We start from the raw sequence: 23,749 nt of genomic DNA, 5'->3' as shown, positions 1-23,749 counted from the left end.
CTCAGACTGCGGGAAGCAGCTTCCCCCTCACCCGTCTGGATGACAAGCAGTGGGTAGTAGTCTGTCGGGCGCACCAGGTTGGGGAGCACCCTGGTGATATCCCTGATCCGGGCTCCAGGCAGACTACACACTTCCCTATGATGAGGGTCAACTCTGCATATCGGGCCCTCTGTTCCTTTCAGAATGGAATCACCCACTACAATGACCTCTTTCTTTCTTACCAGAGGCAGTCTTGAAGTGCGAAGTCGACCTCCTTTTCCTATGTGGCCCTGTAGGCGGGCCTTGCACCACATCCTCACCTACCTCTCCTTCCAGATCCAGGGCCTCAAACCTATTACAGAGGGACACCTGGGGAAGCGGGGCAGGAAGGGAGGAGGGCTGCCCACGACGCCAAACCAGAACTCGCTTCCAACCCTCCTCATCTTTTTGGTCCCCTACCTCCGGGTGACAGCTACATGACAGGGGCTGTCTCAGGCCATCCCCCTCTGTCTGAGAGGGCAGGGGGTCCATCCTCTTTTGGGGGGTATCTCCCTGGAGCCGTTCCAACTGGCCAGCCAGGGAGTTACTCCAGCAGTTGATCTCCCTTTCACACTCCCTGATGCTCCTCAGCGTCTCAACCCACTCCTTAAGTTCAGCCACCAAGCTAAGCAGATCTTCCACCTGCTCACACCTCACACAGGTGGAATGCTGTCCTCCCTCCCCCAGCAGCAGCAGGCTCTGGCACTCCCTGCATCCAGAGACCTGAACAGCCACGGTTAGGGCCGGGGTCTCTGTCTGTGTTGCTACAGCCCTCTTACTGCTAGCTCTCTTTCTGGAGACGACCATATTGGTCAGCACAACGACCTACCTGTTCTTCCCTGCACCTACTGGGCAGCGACCCGTCGCTGCCCTCTCAAAGGCTTTTTCAAGCCAAGGGGCAGGGGAGTGGTTGCCGTTCACCATGGAAACGCCCCCCGCCACGTCAGCCGCTCTCTCGCAAGGGCTGCTGGAACTTCGGGAATCTGGAAGTGTTGGGAAATGTCGGGAATTGCGATGGCTCCGTGCTATCCCCTCTGATTTTCCTGATCTCGGTAGAAGCTCGCGGTCGCTGTAGCATGCCGGCTGCGGCTCTAGCTGGGCTAGCTCCAATCAGCTGACTCAAGTCATGTCTCTTAATTATTCCCACCTCCCCCACCACAAAAAGCCTGCAAGTCTTCAATGCATTAACATACAAACACCTTGTACATACAACATGTACAATAGTTGAGCCCTTCTATGACAAGTATCTACAGAAATACAAATATACGATGCCTAACATTTTAGGAACAACATTTTGGTGCCCTCTTTTATAAAAAGTATCTGCCTGCCTTCCTTTCCCTTACTTTGGTAAGGAAGATAATAGTTACAAACTTTCTCCTCCAATTCACTTTACACGCAATTCAAACTTCTGTGCGTAGCAAAAACCGAACATAACCAAATAAGCAAAATATCTGTGATGTGAGAATTAGCAAGAAGGGGTTATTTTAAATACAGTTATAAATATAGAAATAGTAAGAAGCTAATACTTCCTTAGTATTCTCTCAGTTTTAGTATATACTCAACTGAAAACTTTTGATTTGAAGAAACAGACTTCAGGCTGCTGCAGTCATCATTCTCACATCTCAGGTTAAAAATACTTAGGATAATGGGACAAATATATCCCTAGGGATATGAGTGGAGTTAAAGGGATCAATCTGCTTCATTTTGTTATCTAGTCACTTCTCCATGCATCTTCCCAGCTTTTAATGCCAGTAAATAAACATTAAAAGTGCTTAATGTGCAAGGCTAATAGTGATGATAGCACTTCCACTGTTTTGTTTCATTTTGTTTTTTGTTCTTTTTTTTTTACAAAAACCTTAAAAACAAACACGAAGGCATATATAAAATACACTTGATTTATGTAACAGAGAATATAAACGACCAGACAAGAAAAATTATTGCAAAATAGATGAGGATGTTCATTTTTTTCACTACCAAGTTGTAAAATAAGAAAGTTTCCTTTAGGTCTTCTAAGATAAGATACTAGCTTTCGCTGCTTGATGATGCAGAGGTTATTTTCACATATTGGTTGAAAATTGTCTCAAATGCTTCATCTCTGTGTACCATGGCACCAAAGACCAAAGGCTAAATGACAGAACAAAGAAAAGATTTTATCAGTGCAGAAAACAAAACTCTTCCTTTAGGTACAGGAACAGGAGATGAACTGTACTCGAAGTACATTAATAAGGACACAAGAATCTTTTTCTCTACTAGAAGCTGGGATATATGGCAGAGTTTCTAATATTTTTCATTTGTCCATCTTCTTCCTAAACCAACCATAGCATAAAATGCATCTGCACAGAGTTTATGAGCAAAGGACCATGAAGTCAAACACAGCAATACAGGCACAGCCAGCTACTTACTTTTTGTGTAGACGGTGTTGATACAGCAATACCCATCCCTGATCCCGGGAGAACAGAGAGCACTTTATACTAAAAATGAAAACAAAATAGGTGAAGGATATCTTACATCCTGAACAACTGTGTTAGGTGCTGAGGAGGTTACACAACTCATCACCACTATGTCCTCCCAGCCACAACCAACAGACCTCTATTAAAACCAAGAAGAGGACATACACTGCTCTCCAACCCCGGAGTCACTGGGTACAGTGAGCACCTGCCTCTCCTCTTCCTCCTCCCATGTGCTGTGGCAGCACCCAGCCTGCCTGCCAGAACCAGTCCTGGCCCCAAACCGAGCACCCTGGTACCCCTTGCACTTGGGAGCTAGGCCAGACACGATGCCAGGCACCACTTGTCTATGGAATTAATAATTGATATTGGTGGATTGTAAGCATCATTCTTGAAGTGATGCTGGCTCATTGTTTAGTAGTTCTTTATGCCATGAAGGTGCTTTTTCATCTGTGTGAGTTTTTTAATGAAGATGAGATAGGGAGCAAGCAGCCAGGCACAAAAATGTACTGTGCCTGGTTTCAGTTTAGGGGTGAGAAACAGGGGGTGAGAAACAGGGGGTGAGAAGACCAGATTGGATGGAGCCTTGAGCATCCTGGTTTAGTGGAAGGCATCCCTGCCCATGGCAGGGGGGCTGGACTAGATGATCTTTAAGGTCTCCTCAAACCCAAATCATTCTATAGTTCTATGAAAATTTGGAGGTAATTTAGCAGTAGACACCGAGCTGAGGTGTTTGTTTGCCCAGCACGACTTGATCTGTGGCACTCATGGCCACAGGATGCAGTAGTAGGGGTGTCTGCATTTAAGAGTAGGCTAGGTTCAGAGAGGGTAACAAAAAGCGACATTAAACACCATACAGATTGATGCAAGGCACCAATAAAGCCATTGGTGACTGCAGGCTGACAAAACTCAACCAGATGAAGAATGATACTGTACCTACCCTAATTCCAACTATTCACTTCTTGCCTCTGTTAGTGTTGGGAACCCAACAGTCCAATCCAGTCTGGCTATGATTTAACTTTCCCCACTGAAAATAACCCCTCTTTCTTCTGAGGCACCTACTGTTAAGATGGTGCATCTACCAATATCAACACCCAAACTGAAGTTAGCATTACGTAATTCCTGCTACCAGTGGAACAGACATACACAAAACAGACATACCTTCTGAATATCTGTTATATCCGTTAGCTTTATAACTTTATTTCTCTTAGATGAGCCAGATTTGGAGCTTTCAAAGCACAAGTAACTGAAGACAAGGAAAGAAAATGTTTTAATTTTGACACAGTGTTCTAAAACAAAGCTCCAAATATCCCTGCCATCACTTCTGAAGTTTGAAATATTACAGGTTAAAATCAGCTCCAAAAAAGAGAAAGAGGCACACAATATGCAATTCAGTCCTGGCTTCTAATTTAGAGCAAACATTTGTAAATTCTTGTAAGTGTCTGAAAGCCCACAACATATGGCAGGCACACAATACAAAAAAAACTTGTACTTATATTACTGCCCTGAATGGTTAAACCTGATAAGTGTTCTAAAGACACAGGAAGTGCATATATTCTTAAGCCATAGAAATACCAAATCTCAAAAGGCTTATAAGTCTTTTACCATCCCAAAAGAAGATTAATGAAAAACACTGTGTTTTCATGTTATTGTGATGCAGAGAAAAGCTCAGATTTCTAAATGCTGGAGAGTGCTCTCCATCACTAGGTGACACTGCATACAGATGAGCCTTACTTCCATTCATTACACTCCAGAGGAATTTCAGTGCAAGACCCAAAGAGTAGTGAACTAGTTTTAAAACCAAGGATTACATTTCCATTTGCTTTTTGCTGCACATTGTTTCAAGGAAGCTAGACACTGAATTTGCTTCAAAGACAGAAACTAAGAGTATTTGCCAAATTAAGTTGATCACAACTTATCAAAGTACACTTAGCTTTTGGGGTTCCTTCTTAGCATGTATATGCATATATATATATAGCTAGCATATTACCCACATCAAGAACCGAGCTACTAACAACTGACTATTTTAGAACTACTCTCCATTCCTATGCAAGCCTTTGCAAGGCAAAATCACATTTGTTAAGCATTACAACACCCCAGATTCAGCTCTCCCTCTCCTATGGTGCTTTCATGAGGTCATGAAACACCATGGAAAGGCATTTTTGTTTCAAAACACTGTTAAAGGATTACTTTTGGATTCAAGTTTTTTTCATCTCTGATGCATTTCCCTCCTAACAAATGTGTCAAGTGCAATGACTTACTTTTCTGTGACATAAAGAACTCCATTCCTGATGTAATCTGTAGGCATCTTCCTATCTCTGTTAATCAAGCAACAGCGCCAGCCATTTTCACACACTGAAAAATTCATAACAAGAAATACTACTGTAAAAAAAAGGACATGCATTATCCCCAACAATTTCCTTATAAAACATCAGAAGCCACTGACAATTAAACATTAGATACCTAAAACTAGAAGCATTTATAAAAGAAATGCCTAAATAAGATGTTTTTAGACATCATAACACTGGTTTTAAAAAACACAAACCAAAAACCACCCACACAATTACTCCCTTTGACTATGCCATTTGCATTACCACAAAAGGCACACCAGGCTGTGCATTCTTCCACAGAACTGCAGGGATGTGGAAATTAAAGAAACCATCTCATTCATCCTAATCTAGAGCAAGTCTTTTTAATCAAAAGCTTATAACTGTACAGCGCACAGCAAGGGAATTCAACTTGGCTTGTTAGGAAATGTTCTACTAACGTAGCCTTCCTGTTGTGTAATACCTGCCAAAGGACGCTCATTTTCCGACAGGTTAAAAACTTCATGGAAATTCCCCCTCTTGGTGGTATGGAAACGACTCGTGTCTTCATCTTTGCTTATTCCAGTTGGGGCAGTTGAGCCCACGTAACTTCTGGAAGCTGCTGTTTGAAGCTGCAGAAAAACAAACATGATTGCAAACTTTAAGCAGCAACGCTTAAACTGTGCTCTTAAAAATAACTTGACTAACTACCCTTCCTAAAACACACAGAGCAACTGATGTTGTAATGCAGTAATTTTCACTAACTACTTCAATAAACTGAACTTTGGACTATACGACTGCTATAGCACAAAACTCGAACGTGCTGAACATAGCCTTTTAAAGTGCTGCCCTTCAATGGAGGCCTTTGCAAGGGTGAAAGCACATGGTGCTAAATGCACCTACCTTAAACTACCGTTCTTCAACAGGAAAGGGCGTATTTGATTACATACAGCTAGGTCACTGCATACAGATCCAATTATTATACTAGTGGGATTACTAACAGTTAATATATCAGTACTTGGTTTGTCTTCAAGAGACAGAACAAGCACAAAATATCATTGCACAAAGTAAGTACAAAAAAAAAAAAGAGCAAATAAAGGGAAAGCCACATAAAACTGCCTAAGTTCATTATAAATACAAAGGCTGGAACTGACAGGAAGTTTTCCACACTACGATCCGTACCTTTTCATGCCCTGACAGCTAGCAGGAAAAGAAACAAACAACACAAATATGACAGTGAAAAAAAGAAAAAAGTGAAGTCTATTTAACAGCATAAATACACAGAATAAAACATGAACTGAGCAGCACTGCAAGATCTGGCTCACAAACCAAGAGACTACACACAGTGAATGCAATTAAAAAAAGAAGAGTTATCAGTGGTTAGAGCACACCAGTTCAATTTATTCAGGTTGTGTTAGAGCCATTGATCTTTCCTTTGCTTTGAAGTTGCACCAAACTTTTTAGAGTGTTGACATGTGAAATAAAATTGGAATGGTTGTCAGTGTTTTGGGGGGGAAAGTAGCATGTAGTTCTCAAATCAAAGCACTTGAGTAAAGTCTACTTTTAAACAGAGCTCCTGAACCACTGGAGACTGCCCTAGCAAACAAGCCTTGCTTCTGGAAGGACGGCCGGCAGTTTCTTTTGAGAAACTGGCCTGCATTTGCTTTTTCATCTTGGTAGGGCACCACATGATTCCAAAGGCTGCCTTTTGTCACTGAAGCATTAACAGCTCCATTCTTAGTCCTACCATACACATGCAGTTAAACAACTGGCAAGCTGACAACATGCAAGCTCGGGACTAAGCCCTTCTTCTGTAAAGGCCTGATGCCATCGGAGGCCAAGCAGCCTCTGCTCCTTTTCTCTTTTGCACATAAGCTGGCAGCACTCCACGCTTCACAGGACTTTGTGCTAACAAAAGAAATGCAAAGCTGAGGAGAAAATGCTCACTGCAATTGCTGACTAGAAACCAGGCTGACAAAACAAGCACAGCAGAGGTATTTACCATCCAGTTTTTAGGGTAACCATGATACAATGATGCCTTAATGGAAAAGAACAAAGAAAGTTGACATGGAAAGCAAATAGTTGGTGATTACTGTACTATTGCTTCGGTTTCTGCTCTTCTGCAGAGCCCTTAGCAACGACTGAGCCCCTGGAACCAAGGAAAGTAATAGCTTCTCCAATAGTCTGTGTGCTAGTAATGATCAAGTAGATTTTTTTAAGTGTTTCTTGGACAAGTTATTTGGCTCAATATGCATTTAAGCAGTGAAGCTCCATGGACCAAAACACAAAAAAGGTTAGGGCAAGAGGTCTAACAATTTTTGCACCAGAATGGTTTATTTCTGCTCTCTGGTAAACTGCTTCCTACCTACCCATTATATAAACATTTAAAAAGGTGTTTAAACTTCAGTACCATATCCCATTCAGTGACTGAAAATGTGAGAAAGTTCTGCCCTTGCTCTAGTCCTCCCTAACACAGACAAATGTTTCCTCCACCCTTAAAAGAAGTAGCTAATTATCCATAACCACCCAGGCCTGAGACTACCTATGGCTGATTACTAAAAGAAAGATACTGCATCTGATTTTGATAAGCCTTCAATCTAACTGGAAGTGTTTGGAATTGTAATGCTGGAAGCATCCTGACTGTCAAAAAATGTCACCAACAACCTTGAAGTAGGAATACCTGGAGATATTCCTGTTTACTTGATCTATCGTCAGCTTCTGACATTCAACCTTTACCCATCAGATACTGCTGTCAGTATTGTTCTCTAAGGACAGGAGGTCAGAGTCATAGTATAGATAATGAATATTTCATTGTGTTGAGGTATACGATATCTTGTATGCTGTTTAATGACAAGAAATCAAAGCACATATGCTGGCATGACATGCTTTTGGGCTCTGCCTTTTCTACGAAAAACTGAAAAACTTATTTGGTTTTTAACTTTTTGTACAAAACTCTACTTTTTATACTATGAGGTTCCTTGAAATCCCTCAAGGGATAAGATAGTTTGTCTAAAATTACTGAAACCAAGTTAATGTTTTCAAAGACATCTGGAAACAGAAAATGCAATCAAAAGCAATATAGGCTACTGACAGCTCTGTCCAAGTGCTCATTCACCTTCCTCCTCCCTTGGAAAATAGGAGCAAAAGATTCACTTTGTGTCACAGACTGCCTTTTGTCTTTCTTTTCTACTCCCTTTTGAAATACTCAGATTATGCTGCAGTTGTTTTACCACCAACTGCTCCATCACCCCCTGAACCCTGTATTTCTTCTTTTCAACAGCTTAACAACCAAGGGATCATGTGTTTATCCCTTTTGTTCCTAGTTGTGTAGCCAGACTGAATTATTGCTAAGCGCTGCACATTTCAGTCAGGGAGCTTATGACAGTACTCAGATACTCCATGAATGTAATTAGATAACGTGATTACAGGCATTAAGGAAATGCTAAAATGGGATTACACCAAACTTTTACTACAACTATTTTTATTTTTAAGCTAACAAATTCAGGGATATGGAAAAGCATGCCTTGCTTTTCAATTACCATGTCAGCTCCCAAAACAGTTAAGAAAGATGCACAAAACAACACTCGGATTTAACCATGAGATTTGAACAAAAGAAAAATTCACTGTTGGAGTACCAACATGGCAAAAAGTCATTTACCACCACTATGCTAAAAGGTCACCTAATAGAAGCAACCCTAAGACATAATGCCTAAATCTGTAAACTACTTTATTACCTCTTTTAACACTTATCCCATTGGTAAGCCACATATTATAGTCAAGCCTTTTTAATCTATTTTTTTTACCTAACTGTTCTTCCATCTACACAAGTAGCTGGATTTCCACTGAAAAAGAATGTCTGAGAACAAAGAAGGGGAATACAGAAAGACTGAATTTTGACACTAAAATCACACAATATATGTGTACAGAAATTGATATTATTATGGATGGTGTTGTATTTGTGAGTTCAGCTTGATACAATTTCCAGTATACATATATTGATATATACACTTTGAGAATAGATTCTTTTCATACAAGAAACTGAATCCATGTTATAACTTTGTGGATCATGAAAAAAATAAAAAAATAGAACTAACATTGACTGTTGGGATTTAATTAGCCTTCCCTTTAATGTGCTCTAGTCACTGGGGAAAAGGCAAAGGGAGAAAGGAATCTGACTTTTCAGTTGCTGGCAACTGAGGGACAGAAAGACTTATTACCCTTACCCGTCTTGATACTGTAGCATTAGATCTTTCTTTGAGCTGAGGATCTGTTGGGAGACTTGTCCAGATGATATAAGGAGTATCATACTTAGCTCTTAGTCTGGGGCATCGTTTGAAGATAAAATCAATGAGGAAAAACTTGATTCCAGCATAGAGTCCTAAAAAAAAAAAATAAAAAAAATCCACTTCAGTACACACGTTGAAGGAGCATTAAGAACATCACTGCTTTGATCATGTTTTAACAAGTCCATGAGTGAAACAAAGTTCTGTATCTTCATTCAGAGTGCTAAACCATTCTCTTGACTTTAGTATTTCGATTCTTCTTCTAATCCTTGGTTATTTAAGACACTTAGGTAGATTCTTATTAGATGGAAGAACTTCAAAATAATAGAAACACACATTCCTTATTACCAGAAGCCCTCCAAAACCACAATGTATTTCCAAAACAGAAAACACATCAGAGCATCCATCCCTCCAGCTCCTTGCAAGAATTTAAATAGCAACAGAGGGCTCTCATGTACTATATTAAATTCTATCTTCTGGTCCTGTATAGACTCTTACCTTATTATACAAGTTATTTCCTTGCATTCTGCCAGATTAAAAGGGGCTTGAAATACTCTCTCAAAGCTTTACTGAATGCAATTCAGGTCTCCTTCTTAAGAGTCAAATAATAATACCTCACATATCTAATGCAATTGCCATGTCAAGCAGACCTACGTTTATGCTCAAGCTAACACAATTTGAAGTTCACTGCCATGAAAAGTAACAATCATTTAATTATATCATTACTTTAAAGGAAAAAAAATGAAAATTCTTAGTTCACAGGACATGCTTTATATCTTAGAAAACAGACACTCTCACTCTGTAGTGAAAACCCTCTTCTTCCGATTCCCAGTTGAGACTTTAAGTATACATAACTTCATCCTCAGTACTCTCTTCATTTTTGTCAGGGCATCATCCAAATGCTACAACTAGTCCCACCAAGTCTTTCCTGTTTTTTCCCCCAACCCTGTCATCTTCATGCCTTCTATGTGGTCCCACATATTTCATTTGCAAGGATATAGGAATGAAAAAATCCCAAAATACAGAACTTCCCAGAAGTCTTACAGCTGACAGACTGAAGAGTTCGGCTAACAACTCATCATGAACTTCCCCTCTTCAAGAAGCAAACGCATTATCCAGCCTTTTTCTACTATGCTATATATTCTGAGATGGTTTTCAAAATGCACACGACAAACAATGCCAAGCACAGGGAAAATACTTTCAAACACTGCATTATTTATTAATGTAAGGTTTTCTTTCTTAAACTCTAAAATTCTCCCTCTAAAGATCATGGTAAGTTTCTAACGCATTAAGTCTAGACTGTAGCAGGTCAATTATTTATTGTGTTTACCCATTGCGAGCCCAATAATCCTGTAGGGCAAAAAGCAGGATGCAATAAAAGCTGCCCATAGAGTAATGTAGAGTTTCTGTGTTATTTCTGGCTGGACCCACATGAACAAGCTGAAAAGAAAAAAGGAAAACAATTTTACTACTAATGTTTCAGACATTGGTCAAGTCTTGTTGTAAGAGGAAAAAAAAGACTCATGTCAGATAACTTACTTTTTGATTTTTTCCAGTATGTCTGCCATCTTGCCAAAAAGATTCTGCATAAGAAGCAAGAGAATTAAAACAAAGTCCTGCATTATCTTGGGTTTTTTTGGTCTACCTAATAGAAACCAACAGTTACCTTACTCTGTTGGTAATAAGCAATTCCCAGAGGTGATTTTTTAACCTAACTTTTAGCCATTTATATACTTCACAATTAAGCAAATACAGAACAGAACAGACATACACAATGACTTCAATCTCACTTAATACTTTGTTCTGTAACTCAAGACGGATTTTCGGAAGTAAAGAAGCTATCTGATCCCATTTTCATGACTGCAAAGTGTTTACATCACTGCAAATACTTTACATTAAGCTGTCAGAGTTAAGAACTTTTGTCATGAGGCAACACAACAGGAAGCTTCTTCGCACACTTTGAGCACTGAAATTTGAGGAAGTGGTTATTGAGTTCATCAAATGTTGGACCGTTAGCTTCTCTAGAAACCCACTGCTATCAGGTTTTTATAATACACCCTTAGAGTTACTAGATTCCATGTAATTCCAACAACTTTTGATGCAAAATGACCCCTGATGAGGACTAACAGTGTTATTCAGACATCTTCTCTGACCAATCCTTGCTGTCAGAGCACCTGTAAATTTTATGTTCCCAATAAACTTCCAAAGATGTTTGTATAAACACATGCACCGCCACCAGCAGAAGAAAGTCAATGAGCACACACGGTTGGCAAGAGAAAGGTAAGCTACTTTCAGCAGTAGCACACTGTTAGACATGGCACAAGGCTGTAGTTCAACTAGGTGGTGGGGTCACTCAGCTGCTAGGGTAGCTCATCAAACTGATAGAGCTAGAAGAAAACCTCCCTTCATCCTCTCCCACAAGAAGCAGATTTCAGGGCTCAGGGGAGTGTGGTGGTGTTTAAAACAGGCTATTTCAGAGACGCTGTTCAAACTGTTGAATTAACACAGCTAAACAGACAACAGTCTTCAGCTAAATCTTGAAGGAAGAGGGTGTCCTACACCAGCTTTGTGACTAGCAGATTTGGGACATGGATCCACACTCCGGTACACAGGTAAGATTCGCCACCTCATCTACATTACCAGAAGCTCATACACATATATCAGGGGGAACACTGTCAGAAGAAGCTGCTTCTGTTCCCCTCCAGACCTCACTCAAGAGTTATGACCACAGAACCTCTACCAGTTGTCTGAAGCACTGTGCCATTTTAGAAGCTCCAGGAATCTTTCTGAGGTCTCTACTGCTTGTAGTCAAGAAAAGTATTGCTTCTTTGAGCGTTTGTTTTCACATGCTGCCTAACAACGTCCTTTGACCACCTGGACTATGAACGTCCTTGTTTCTAGGGAACCAGTCGGACAGCTCCAAGAGCAGCACAGTACCTGCGCCTTCTGAGCCACATCTAGAACAAGCTGAAACTTTTCAGACACGGTCAGGTCCTCTTTTGGGGGTTCCTTGGGGAAGAAAGAGACAATCCATTAATTTTAAGCTCAGCTGAAACTGGTATTTTACAAAACTCCTCATGAAAAGAAACCCCTTAACATTTTTGGCAAGAGTTTTCTCACTTCAGTCTCCCTTATTTCAAATCTACTCTTTATGTCTTTCACTGCTGGTTATCTTTAGTTCTCAATGCTTTTCCTCCATGGTACATGCAAACATATTAATAGAAGGCTGTGAGACACAGCAAGTCTTTCAAGCAGCACCATTACAGTGGCATTCAGTCTATGACCACAGACTTATAGGCCCATTAGCATGACCAGAGAAGGCTATGGATCCTCTTGAGTTCCATCACACTCAAGGATAACCAGGTGATCAGGCTCAGTCAGCACAGGTTTATGAAAGGCAGATCCTGCTTGACTAACCTCATCTTCTTCTGTGACAAGATGACCGGCTTAGTGGATGAGGAAAGGCTGTGGATGTTGTTTACCTAGACTTCAGTAAAGCCTTTGACACCGTTTCCCACGGCATTCCCCTGGAGAAACTGGCTGCTCATGGCTTGGACAGTCATATATTTTGTTGGGTGGATGGCCAAAGTACAGCATGGTGGTGAATGGTAGTGGATGGTCACAAGGGATGTTCCCCAGGGATCAGTACTGGGGTTAGCTCTGTTTAATATCTGCATCAGTGATCTGGACGAGGGGATCAAGTGCACCCTCAGTATGTTTGCAGATGACACCGAGTTCTATGGGAGTGTTGATACACTGGTGGATAGGAAGGATCTAAGGAGGGATCTGGACAAGCTGGATCCATGGGCCGAGGCCAGTTGTATGAGGTTCAACAAGTCAAAGTGCTGGGTCCTGCATTTGGGCCTCAACAATCCCATGCAATGCAACAGGCTTGGGGAAGAGTGACTGGAAAGCAGCTCAGCAAAAAGGACCTGGGGATGTTGGTCAATAGCCACATAAACATGAGCCAGCTTGTGCCCAGGTGGACAACATGTTTTTTATCAGCAATAGTGTGGCCAGCAGGACCAGGGCAGTGATCATCCCCCTGTATTGGGCACACTGGTGCAGCCACACCTTGAATCCTGTGTTCAGTTTTGGGCCCTCACTACAGGCCAGACATCGAGGCACTGGAGCAGGTCCAGAGAAGGGCAACAAAGCTGGTGAAGGGTCTGGAGCACAAGTGTGATGAGAAAGGGCTGAGGGAACTCGGGTTGTTTAGTCTAGAGAAGAGAAAGGACCCTATCCCTCTCTACAACTACCTAAAATAAGATTGTAGCAAGGTGGGGGTTAGTCTCTTCTCCAAGTAACAAGGGACAGGACAAGAGGAAATGGCTTCAAGTTGCACCAGGTGAGGTTTAGATTGAATATTAGCGAAAATTTCTTCACAGAAAGGGTTGTCAAGCATTGGAAACTGCCCAGGGAAGTGGGTGATTTGCTATCCCTGAAGGTATTTAAAAGGTGTGTAGATGGGGCACTTAGTGACATTGTTTACTGATGGACTTGACAGTGTTAGGTGAATGTTGGACTTGATGATCTTAAAGGTCTTTTCCAACCTCGGGGATTCTAAGATTTCTACAATTAAACTAGCACAGAAATAGCATTATTGTTAGAAGCTCTACACATCTAGAACTTATTTGAGTTATTGGCCTTTTAAGAGCAACAAAATTATCCTGGAAGCAAGGCCTAAGTCTTAGTAAAAGGTTTGAAATTTAAAGAGCTCCATCTTATGTTAACACTTAAAAACCTTCCTGCTTAAAGCAGGGTATGCAAACATTAATTTCAAAACGTTACAAAGAAAAGAGAATGCTAGGCTTCTTGAAGATCCCACAGGATCTAACTTGTCCCAGGCTTGCATATTAACACTGATTCCAGAAATGTGTTTCAAGTTTACTGTGAAATACCCAAACCTAAGAGTACTGTTAGTTAAGATTTCTAAATTGCAAGAGAAAGAAAAAGAATGTAATGTCTTTCTTTGAACCTCACTCTTTCCTTTCATAGCTACCCATATAAAAACAGAGAAAGGTCTTAAAGGTGCATCTTTTAACACAGGCATATAGGACAAGCTGATGAAATACCTACCATGGGTTCAGAAACTTCAGGCACAATGCTCCACTGTATTCTCCAACCCCTAGAAGTTATGGAAATAGTTAAAGAAAGCAAGTACTTCTCCACCTGCCAACACGGATTATTTGTAAGAGGTTAAAAAGTAGTTTTCTGCAATAAGCACTTATGACTTTAAAAAAATAAGGAAATAATCCCCAAATTAATGAAGAACCAACAACATAACCAAAACACAACTGGCCAACCACAGTCAGCTTTAAAGGTATACACATTAAAGAAAAGAATTAGATAGGTAGACACTACACAGAATCACCACTTGTGGGTATTATAACAAAAGTGAATGGTATGCAGATAGTAATTAATTATTAATGTTTTCTCTTTTCTTGTAAAACTACATCAACTTATTCAGGACCTATTTGCTACCAGCAATTTTCAGAGAATAGTGTGTCATAGTGTAAGTATCAATTAAGAAGTCAGCAAGTTATTCAAAACATGCACATTAAGGTCCTCTTCACCATTAAGGGGAAAACACCATCAGCCTAAATAGCATTTTAAAAAGATCCTCTCAGTACAGAAAACATGAATTTTAAAAGAAAGTCTTAACATTTAAAAGAGACTGAATTTACAAATGGAAGACACTTTGAATAAAGTATGCTAAGATCGACTAAAAAACGCAAAACTGCTATTTTAGGCCTAGGTGAAAATTCTCTCCATGGAAAAGCAGCAGGCTTCAATAATTTAGGTGATATTCTCCAACTACTCTGAATGCTGCAAAATGTTATTTTAGAGCTTTAGTGTGCTGAAGGATTTGTTTGAGAACATGTAGCATCATTTATGATGACCCAAGTCAGAGGATACAAAAATAATTCCTTATAAAAGTAAAAAATTACAGAAATCGAGCAATGAAATTAAGGATATTAGAGTCTGAATTTTACTTTGTTAGACTTAATTCACATTAGAAAAGCTAAAAGCTCACAACTCAATGGAAGAACAATGAAACATCTTTCAAACAAAGCATTACAGACAATAATCTAGTACTTTAGTAAATACCTGGCTATGAGGTAATTTAGGGACAACCTCAAAATTGCTAAAAATAAGAACATAGGAATGGCCCAGCCATGCCATACAGCATTCATGTAAATCTGCAGATTAAGAAATAAACAAACAAACAAAAAAAAGAACAAAGAGAAACACAGATTACAAACTGGTGCACAGTGAGTTGCATGAAAAACAATTCCCCAATGGACTGCTGGGGTCAGAATCATGCAATTCAAATCGGAAAAATTAATACATTTTAGATACCCCATGACTGACAACAGCACTGCATTTGTGTAAAGTCAAACTCCAAATCTCCAGAGATGACACTTAACCATTTCTCAGCTGCTTGAGAGAAGTACTGAATACTTCCAACACTACAAATGCAAAAAGCGATAAGGGAAAAAAAGTAAACCTTAAAGTCTGTGAGCCTGCTATGTAACCACAACATGGTCTAACCTCACCTATGGCAGCTGAAGCAATGGAACAGAAGAAAGGTAATAGCATCTAGCTCCATACAGTGCAACAGGATGTATGCTCACTCTATTATTTCAGGTCAATTAAATCCCAAACTTTTTACCAAGCTTAGAAAGACTGCAGGAAAATAGGTTTTGTTTTACCTGGCAAGTACAAACACAAAGTGCCTCAAAAGGCATTCTGTTCCCTTCCTGACTTCTGAAAATACAGAGACTACAGCCTCCCTGCTGAGACTGTTTTTACTGATAACCCTGATGTGAAGCACTGTCTTGGCTCCAACATCCCAGAGCATTCCAAAGAGCAGCTCAAGTTCCTTCTTTCAGCTTCTTTCTGAAGAATGGGTTTGTCAGGAGAGGTGAGAAAACCCAGTAAATTAGGAAAAGGGACAGACACAGGGCACCATGAAGGGTAAGTCTCCTCCTCAATATTCCTTCAGCTGTGCTGTGCAAAGTAGCATTGAATAAGGGTCTGTAACTTACACGGAGGGATCAGTTAATAAAAAGACATGTGCCATTTTCATCAGACAGGTTCATTCAGCTACAACTACTGGTAATTCCTCTGGTATCAAAGTCAATACACACCATGACCAAAATAACTTAGATCATCAATTAACGGTTAGAATAAAACCAAATTTAAACTCCACTAAATAGTTACACCACTGTGGCCCACAAACCTCCTTAAACTGCATGGGAATGCTTGAACTTAGCTCACAGACCTGACGTTTGCACATTAAATGATCCTCCAATCAATGCATTTTGTCTGTCATTAGTATGATCCTAATGAATGGCAAAGAGCACTGATGGAAAACGACAGCTTCTTATCAAACATAGCCACTATCAGCATTTCAGCCCTAGACAGCAAGAGATTTGGCAAAGGCGGAAGTAACCATCAAATTACAGGACTGGAAGACAGGAAACAAGAGATGAGAGAACAATGCCCAGATGATTCTGAGTTATTTTAACAATTACAAAACTGTGCTACAATAAACCCCAAATCCACAATTTAAGCATCTCTGAAACATAACTGAAATGACAACTGCTGGCATTTTGTACATGAATGAAATTACACTACTTGATTTGCCTTTAAACTGTAGCACAACCCCTAGTCAGATATGGCAGTTTCAATGAATTTCAGTAAATGATACATATAAGAATTAAGAATAATTATAAATGAAATAATTATAATTATAAGAATATTACTACTCTGGAGGAATAGGATAACTTACAATAAAGGCAATAGCAGAAGTGTAGATAGAATACCAGTCTGATAAGGCAGAAAGATTCTTCACAAAATTAGTAACAGGTTTGGCACCTCTCTCTAAACAGAAGCGGAGAAAAACCACAACTGTTAGAATTAGCTGGCAGCGGTTAAATCACTTGTAAATGACAAACAGACAACTTAGAAAATTAACCGGAATAGTCAAGATATGTAATGATTAAAAGGCTTATCCAAATTAAGAAAAGTGAAACCCAAGAAACCTTTGCTCTCACCATCACTGCATGAGAGAGGCATCACTCCCACATACAGATGCACACAACCAGCCAGTAACAACAAGAGGAGATATTCCTCAGCTCCCTGAAAACCACCTGTCCTTCCTATACTCTATTCCTCTAAGTTCTTTTACAGCTTGGGCAAACTGGCTAGGGGACACATGAAAACAGGAGAGGAGCGCTGCATGAAGACCTCTGCTTTCTCTGCTGGAATACACTGGTTTTGCCTTCCCTGCTGAGAAGAGTGATGACTCCTCTTGCACAGGGATCCCCAGAAGCAATCACCTTCATTTGCGGTACAGTTCACAGCTTTGAAAAGCTTTCCTCGAAGACAGCCTGTGACTTGCTGTCCTAATTTGTTTGGCTTGAAATTCAGCTACCCTCAATACACTTCCTATAGGAAGTAATTAAACAACTAGGACTAGATTTCCTTAAGCATCATCAGCACAACCAAAGCAGCAGATGAAGAAAGTGGAAGGGGCACGCCCACTGGAAGAGGTCACAGACTCAAGCCCTGTTTCCACCTGCTCTGCTCCACCACCCTAAACTGAATCTGCAGGGAAGGTCCCAATCAACATTTGGAAACTGCTGGTGACAACAAGGTTCTTGAGAGCTCCGGTGGTTGCCAGTTACCCATGGAGAACAGGGATCTAGATTCTGCAGTTCACCTAGAGAAGTTAAGAACCACTCAAAGCTAAGCTTAATAGTGCTTTTTATAAAGCTATTCTTAAGGCAATGCATGTGCACCACAGAAAACAAGTCAGATGTTCTACCCCAAATGAAACTAGAAGGAACACCAGTATTAGAATAAGGAGAACAAAACTGACCTTACACGGAGATTACAGACCCTTATTTCAACTTCACCCTCCCCCCTACATTAATTTAACAATTTGTAGCGCAAATCAGCCACATAGATTTTTTTCAGGCTAGCAATTCTTTGCTGAGGGCTTAACTGCTTTGTTTAACCTGCCATCTTGCATCCTCCACTTTCCAAAGTAACTTATCAGCTATCCAAGAGACAGAAATGCAAGACACATTCATAGCATGCATCACCCTTCATCTTTGAAAGCATAAGCTCATAGACTAGCGAGTGACCTAAAACCAGCTAGGACATAAGCATGTGCACACTTATTCTTGCCACTGGAAAAATACCCCATCTCATTCATTACATTTTAATTAACCTTACATTTTTATTCAGAGATACTCTATGTAATTCAAGATTCAAGATCAAAGGCAAGCTTCTACCACTGCTCCTCTAAGTTACTTTGTGTTCCAAACACTGTATCAGGTTTCAGAATCATTTCTGCTCATGAATTGGCAGAAGTATTTGAAAATACTGTATTTTAAAAAATAGCAATCTTCCCAATAGGGTTACTAACAGCTATTTTCACTTCCAGAAAATAAAATATTTCTAAGTACTTACTTAACCTTCTCATATTTTCAGTCAACCTGAAAAATAATAGATAAAAGCAATCTGTTAAATAGGCAAGTAGTACACAGTTGTGTACATTTGGTATATTGAAATACTACTCACAGTTATAAATTAGATGTTTGTGCATAAAGTTTCATGCTTGCCTGTTATGAAATGCGGTTTTAGTAACTAACATAGCCTATCTTGCACCAGACCAATACCTGAAATGTGAAAGCTCTTCAGCCTAATTAAGGCTTTGTCCAGAGTTTGTGAGTCATGAGACAGAATCTGGTAAATAACTCTTACCGTACCTCAGACAGCAAATGAACTTTAAATTTCGCAGTGGGGCCAATGCATTCACAGACCTTCTGCGATGGTTCTAAACTTTCAGTTTCATTGCCATGTTCAAACCACATAAAGGGTTGTAAAACAAAAAAAAAGGAGATAAAAAAAGCGACTTATAAAGAAGCCAATAATTTCTCACAATCACATTACAGATTTACCTTCTAGCACTAAGAGGCTCTTCTGTTTCCACTGTATTTTCTTCTGGCTGAAATCTGAAGTCTTCAACATACTCCCCAAATTTGTCACAAAACCACTTCTGGAGTCTCGAACAGACTGTGTGACTACGCTTATCTGTTAGGAAAAAGCACTAAGTATCAGGATAATACCAGACAACATCTTCATCCAAAGCTTGCCCCTGTTCCCACACATCATGCTTTAGTGAGAAGCAGACTTTATACAGTCTATATATATCTCCTATCCTTCACCAACACTTCACACAAACTCACTGTGCAATTTACTTCTGCCACTGCACAAAACTGGTAAAATGAGACTAAATGTGACTCCTGCTTTGCTCTAAGCACAGCACATGGAGGCATCGCATTACCACAAGTACAGAGGTTACTTAACCCAACAAACGAGAATTTTTAGCAAAACTGTAAAAACAGTTTCTGGTTAAGAGGTTGCTATAAACAAAAGACTGACATAAATGTCAGCACTCCTATTGTGTTGAAGGGTCACTTTGAGGAAAGCAATGTAAAGCAAAACACTCCTGAGCAGAGAGCAGGGCACCCACCCTGTAGCCACATGAACTTGACAGGAAAGGAAAGTGGAAACTTAAGCAAGATTCTGTAAAAGACTTTTTTATTACCACTTTCCTACCATTTATAGGCTGTAAAGATTGTGTATGTGTGTATACACAGAGATGTATATCCATGTCTAAATAGTGTATATTATACGCCACTTGCTATATATGGAATATATAGTCAAGATACTGCCTAGAAAGTCGTATATGGCAAAGTAATGAATTGATCCACACTTTCTGTATGTTAGTTTCAGTGGAAAAATATAAGTATATGGATATAAGGGTAAAAGCCTTAGAGGCAGCACAAATGAGCACAAAACTTTAAATTTTACCTGTAACTCAGAAAATCATTGTCTAGAGGGAACAGAGAGACTGTTCTTTGGCAACATAAGTCAATACAGCAATGTCAGGAGGAGGACACTGGTCACAACTATTCAAGGATCAAAGTTTGCACAGAACTCAGTAAGTTTAAGACACGATTAAACAGAGGCATAAAGATTAATCAGCCAACTATAACAGCCAAAATGAGGCTTTTATGCATCTGGGGAAAAAGAACTGGCGCTCAGAAAACAGAATCAAACTATTGCAGTGATATCTAGAATACCAAGGAATTTAGTGAGAGTTTACAGCTGAGACAACACTTCAATTTAAAACTAAAAACCTGTGAAGTAGCTTCCCAAATGCTAATACTTCCAAATGTACTGAGGAAGAAATTGAGTGTACAAGACTGAAAAAAATGGCAGGTTGTAGCTGACATAACAAAGTACTGATGTTACGGGAATTCAGGAGGAGCAACTCCAAATTTAAGCTGCGGATTTAAAACCTCAATGAATAGGTGTGGGGAGGAAAGCTCAAGTGTACCCAAAGACTGAGACCTGTTGCCTCAGTTCTTTCAGAAATCACTGTATTATTGAATTCATAACAAGCAGCAGCTTAAGAAATGTAGATGACAGCGTAGGTGTCCAAAAAAAATAGTAACTCTTAAGCTTATTCCTTTTCCAGAATGTCTTGTCTTTTAGAAATAGGAAGCGGTAATACAGTTAATAGCATAAAAGAGCTTTTGCAGTTGAGACCAAAATAGAACATTTTTTTCTATGTATTACACCTGTTTTCCGGTACCTGAAGGATCAAAAAGGCATGCAACAGTGAGGTTTCATTAGACTCCTAAAGGCTTTATAAAATTGAATAAAATCCTTGCCCAGGTGTGCAAAGTCAAGTACAAAAAGTAAATGCACAATCACATACAGTGAGATAAGAAGCTACTAAAAGGGTCTTTCACATCTGACTTCTTCAGAAGCCTGCTTAAGGACCCAGCACATTTTTCAGCAAGGCTTGATCTTCTAAGGATCAAAAGAAAGGGGCAAAAAACCCCAACTGAATCAAACTGCTAGTAGAGATCTGATGAAGATTACCTGTTCCATTGGCTTGTGTCTGTGGCTTTGTAGGTTGCTGAGCTGCTGGCACTTCTTCCGTCCTGGAGTAAAAACAGAAACAATGTGAAGTGCTATAGATTAAGATGATTTTGGTTTACCTTTTAGGTAAAGGGAGCACTGGAACCTCCAGGGTATCCATAGCTGAGATAATACAACCATGACATGATAAATCCAAGATTCAAAATATCCATGGCACATTGCACTTAAGATCCACGGCAATAATATCCACTGAGACGTGTGGTTTGGCCATTTCCTGTCACTGACAGCTCAATTTCATCTTACAACTTCTAAATAATCCATTATCAAGTTTGTTGCATTACCCATGCTTCTGTGTTGTATTGTGTATATTGCAATCCCTGCCAGGAAAACTCTTCAGAGCCCTGACTTTTCCCACAGCAATAAAGGAAAAGAGATTCTGTATCACAAGCTGATAATCACAGTACTAGAAGAAAACCATTTAAAACCTTTCACAATGAGTCAAGAAAAATATTCTCATCCATTAGAAGTAAACAGATTTTGGAAACCAAATGCTTTTGACATTCTGCACATGCGCACAGCTTCAAATAGCATTTGCACTATCCACAGTCTACAACTGCCGACCTGTCTTGAGAATACTTCAGGCTTCAGCCCAAAAGTCTTCAGCCATCCACATAGATATCCTACAGACAGACTGTTCTAATGAAGCAGCAGCTTCGGCAACATAACACCAGCTGCAGCAGGCTCTACTTGACAGGGAGTTGTATGATTGAAAAGACTACTGCTTGAAATAGTGAATTACCATGCAAATTCATTATCACTCATTTATCAGGCAATACAGATGCTTTTAAATCATAGAACACGGTTGGAAAGGACCTTACGATCATCTAGTTTCAACCCCCTGCCATGGGCAGGGACACCTCACACTAAACCATGTAACCCAAGGCTCTGTCCAACCTGGCCTTGAACACTGCCAGGGAGGGAGCATTCACAACCTCCCTGGGCAACCCATTCCAGTGCCTCACCGCCCTCACAGTAAAGAACTTCCTCCTTATAACCCGTTACCCCTTGTCCTACCACTACAGTCCCTAATGAAGAGTCCCTCTCCAGCATCCCTATAGGCCCCCTTCAGATACTGGAAGGCTGCTATGAGGTCTCCATGCAGCCTTCTCTTCTCCAGGCTGAACAGCCCCAACTTTCTCAGCCTATCTTCATACAGGAGGTGCTTCAGTCCCCTGATCATCCTCATGGCCCTCCTCTGGGCTTGTTCCAACAGTTCCATGTCCTTTTTATGTTGAGGACACCAGAACTGCACACAATACTCCAAGTGAGGTCTCATGAGAGCAGAGGGGCAGGATCACTTCCTTTGATCTGCTGGTCACGTTCCTTTTGATGCAGCCCAGGATACGGTTGGCTTTCTGGGCTGCAAGCGCACACTGAAGCCGGCTCATGTTCATTTTCTCATCGACCAGCACCCCCAAGTCCTTCTCCGCAGGGCTGCTCTGAATCTCTTCTCTGCCCAACCTGTAGCTGTGACTGGGATTGCTCTGACCCAGGTGGAGGACCTTGCACTTGTCATGGTTAAACTTCATGAGGTTGGCATCAGCCCACCTCACAAGCATGTCAAGGTCCCTCTGGATGGCATTCCTTCCCTCCAGCATATCAACCGAACCACACAGCTTGGTGCCATTGGCAAACTTGCTGAGGGCACACTCAATCCCACTGTCCATGTCAGCGATGAAGATGTTAAACAAGATTGGTCCCAACACCAATCCCTGAAGGACACCACTCGTTACTGGTCTCCAGCCGGACATTGAGCCATTGACTACAACTCTCTGTGTGCGGCCATCCAGCCAGTTCTTTATCCACCGAGTGGTCCATTCATCAATTTGATGTCTCTCCAATTTAGAGACAAGGATGTCTTGCGGGACAATGTCAAACGCTTTGCACAAGTCCAGGTAGATGACATCAACTGCTTTACCCCTGTCCATCAGTTCTGTAGCCCCATCACAGACGGCCACCAAACTGGTCAGGCAGGATTTCCCCTTAGTGAAGCCATGCTGGCTGTCACCAAGCACCTTGTTGTTTTTCATGTGCCTTAGCATGCCTTCCAGGAGAATCTGCTCCAAGATTTTGCCAGGCACAGAGGTGAGACTGACTGGTCTGTAATTCCCTGGGTCATCCATTTTCCTCTTCTTGAAAATGGGGGTTATATTTCCCTTTTTCCAGTCATTGGGAACTTCACCTGACTGCCATGATTTTTCAAATATGATGGCCAGTGGCTTAGCAACTTCATTCGCCAGCTCCTTCAGGACCCGCGGATGGATTTCATCAGGTCCCATGGACTTGTGCACGTTCAGATTTTTAAGATGGTCTCGAACCAGTTCCTCTCCTACAGTGGGCCCAAGGTCTTCATTCTCACAGTCCCTGCGTCTGCCTTCCAAGACTTGGGTGGTGCGGTCAGAGCCTTTGCCAGTGAAGACCGAGGCAAAGAAGTCATTCAGAACCTCAGCCTTCTCCAAATCCTGTGTAGCTAGCTCTCCCGAGAGCTTCCTGAGGGGGCCTACGTTGTCCCTAGTCTGTTTTATTTGCTACGTACCTGTAGAATCCCTTCCTGTTATCCTTCACGTTCACTTCATCTTTTGCTCCTCAGTCAGGGGAACCAAGCGGGATGCTGGTCAGCAAATGGAGAGTGAGAAGAGGGATCCCACTGTATTGGGCAGTT

General features: G+C 40.8%; 1 protein-coding gene across 1 annotated transcript; it reads right to left on the bottom strand.

The window, feature by feature from the left end:
- Positions 1-1,840: 1,840 nt before the first annotated feature.
- GRAMD4 (GRAM domain containing 4) lies at positions 1,841-21,136 on the bottom strand (the record flags this gene model as incomplete). The annotated part of the gene is made up of 17 exons (XM_061372887.1): positions 1,841-2,142; positions 2,421-2,489; positions 3,627-3,711; positions 4,727-4,820; positions 5,256-5,403; positions 5,954-5,971; positions 6,774-6,809; positions 8,995-9,149; positions 10,385-10,494; positions 10,594-10,637; positions 11,992-12,063; positions 14,134-14,182; positions 15,166-15,257; positions 16,853-16,944; positions 18,541-18,566; positions 19,032-19,164; positions 21,028-21,136. Coding segments are annotated over 17 exons (1,434 nt in total), but the record flags the coding sequence as incomplete, so codon positions are not given.
- Positions 21,137-23,749: the final 2,613 nt, after the last annotated feature.

Source organism: Neopsephotus bourkii, unplaced genomic scaffold, assembly GCF_033783945.1.
Source record: "Neopsephotus bourkii isolate Nb327-2 ecotype Australia unplaced genomic scaffold, CSIRO-AGI_Nbou_v1 NB_1624, whole genome shotgun sequence".
Taxonomy (NCBI): domain Eukaryota; kingdom Metazoa; phylum Chordata; class Aves; order Psittaciformes; family Psittacidae; genus Neopsephotus; species Neopsephotus bourkii.
Note: the sequence above shows the minus strand (reverse complement) of the source record. Positions and strands in the feature narration are given on the sequence as shown.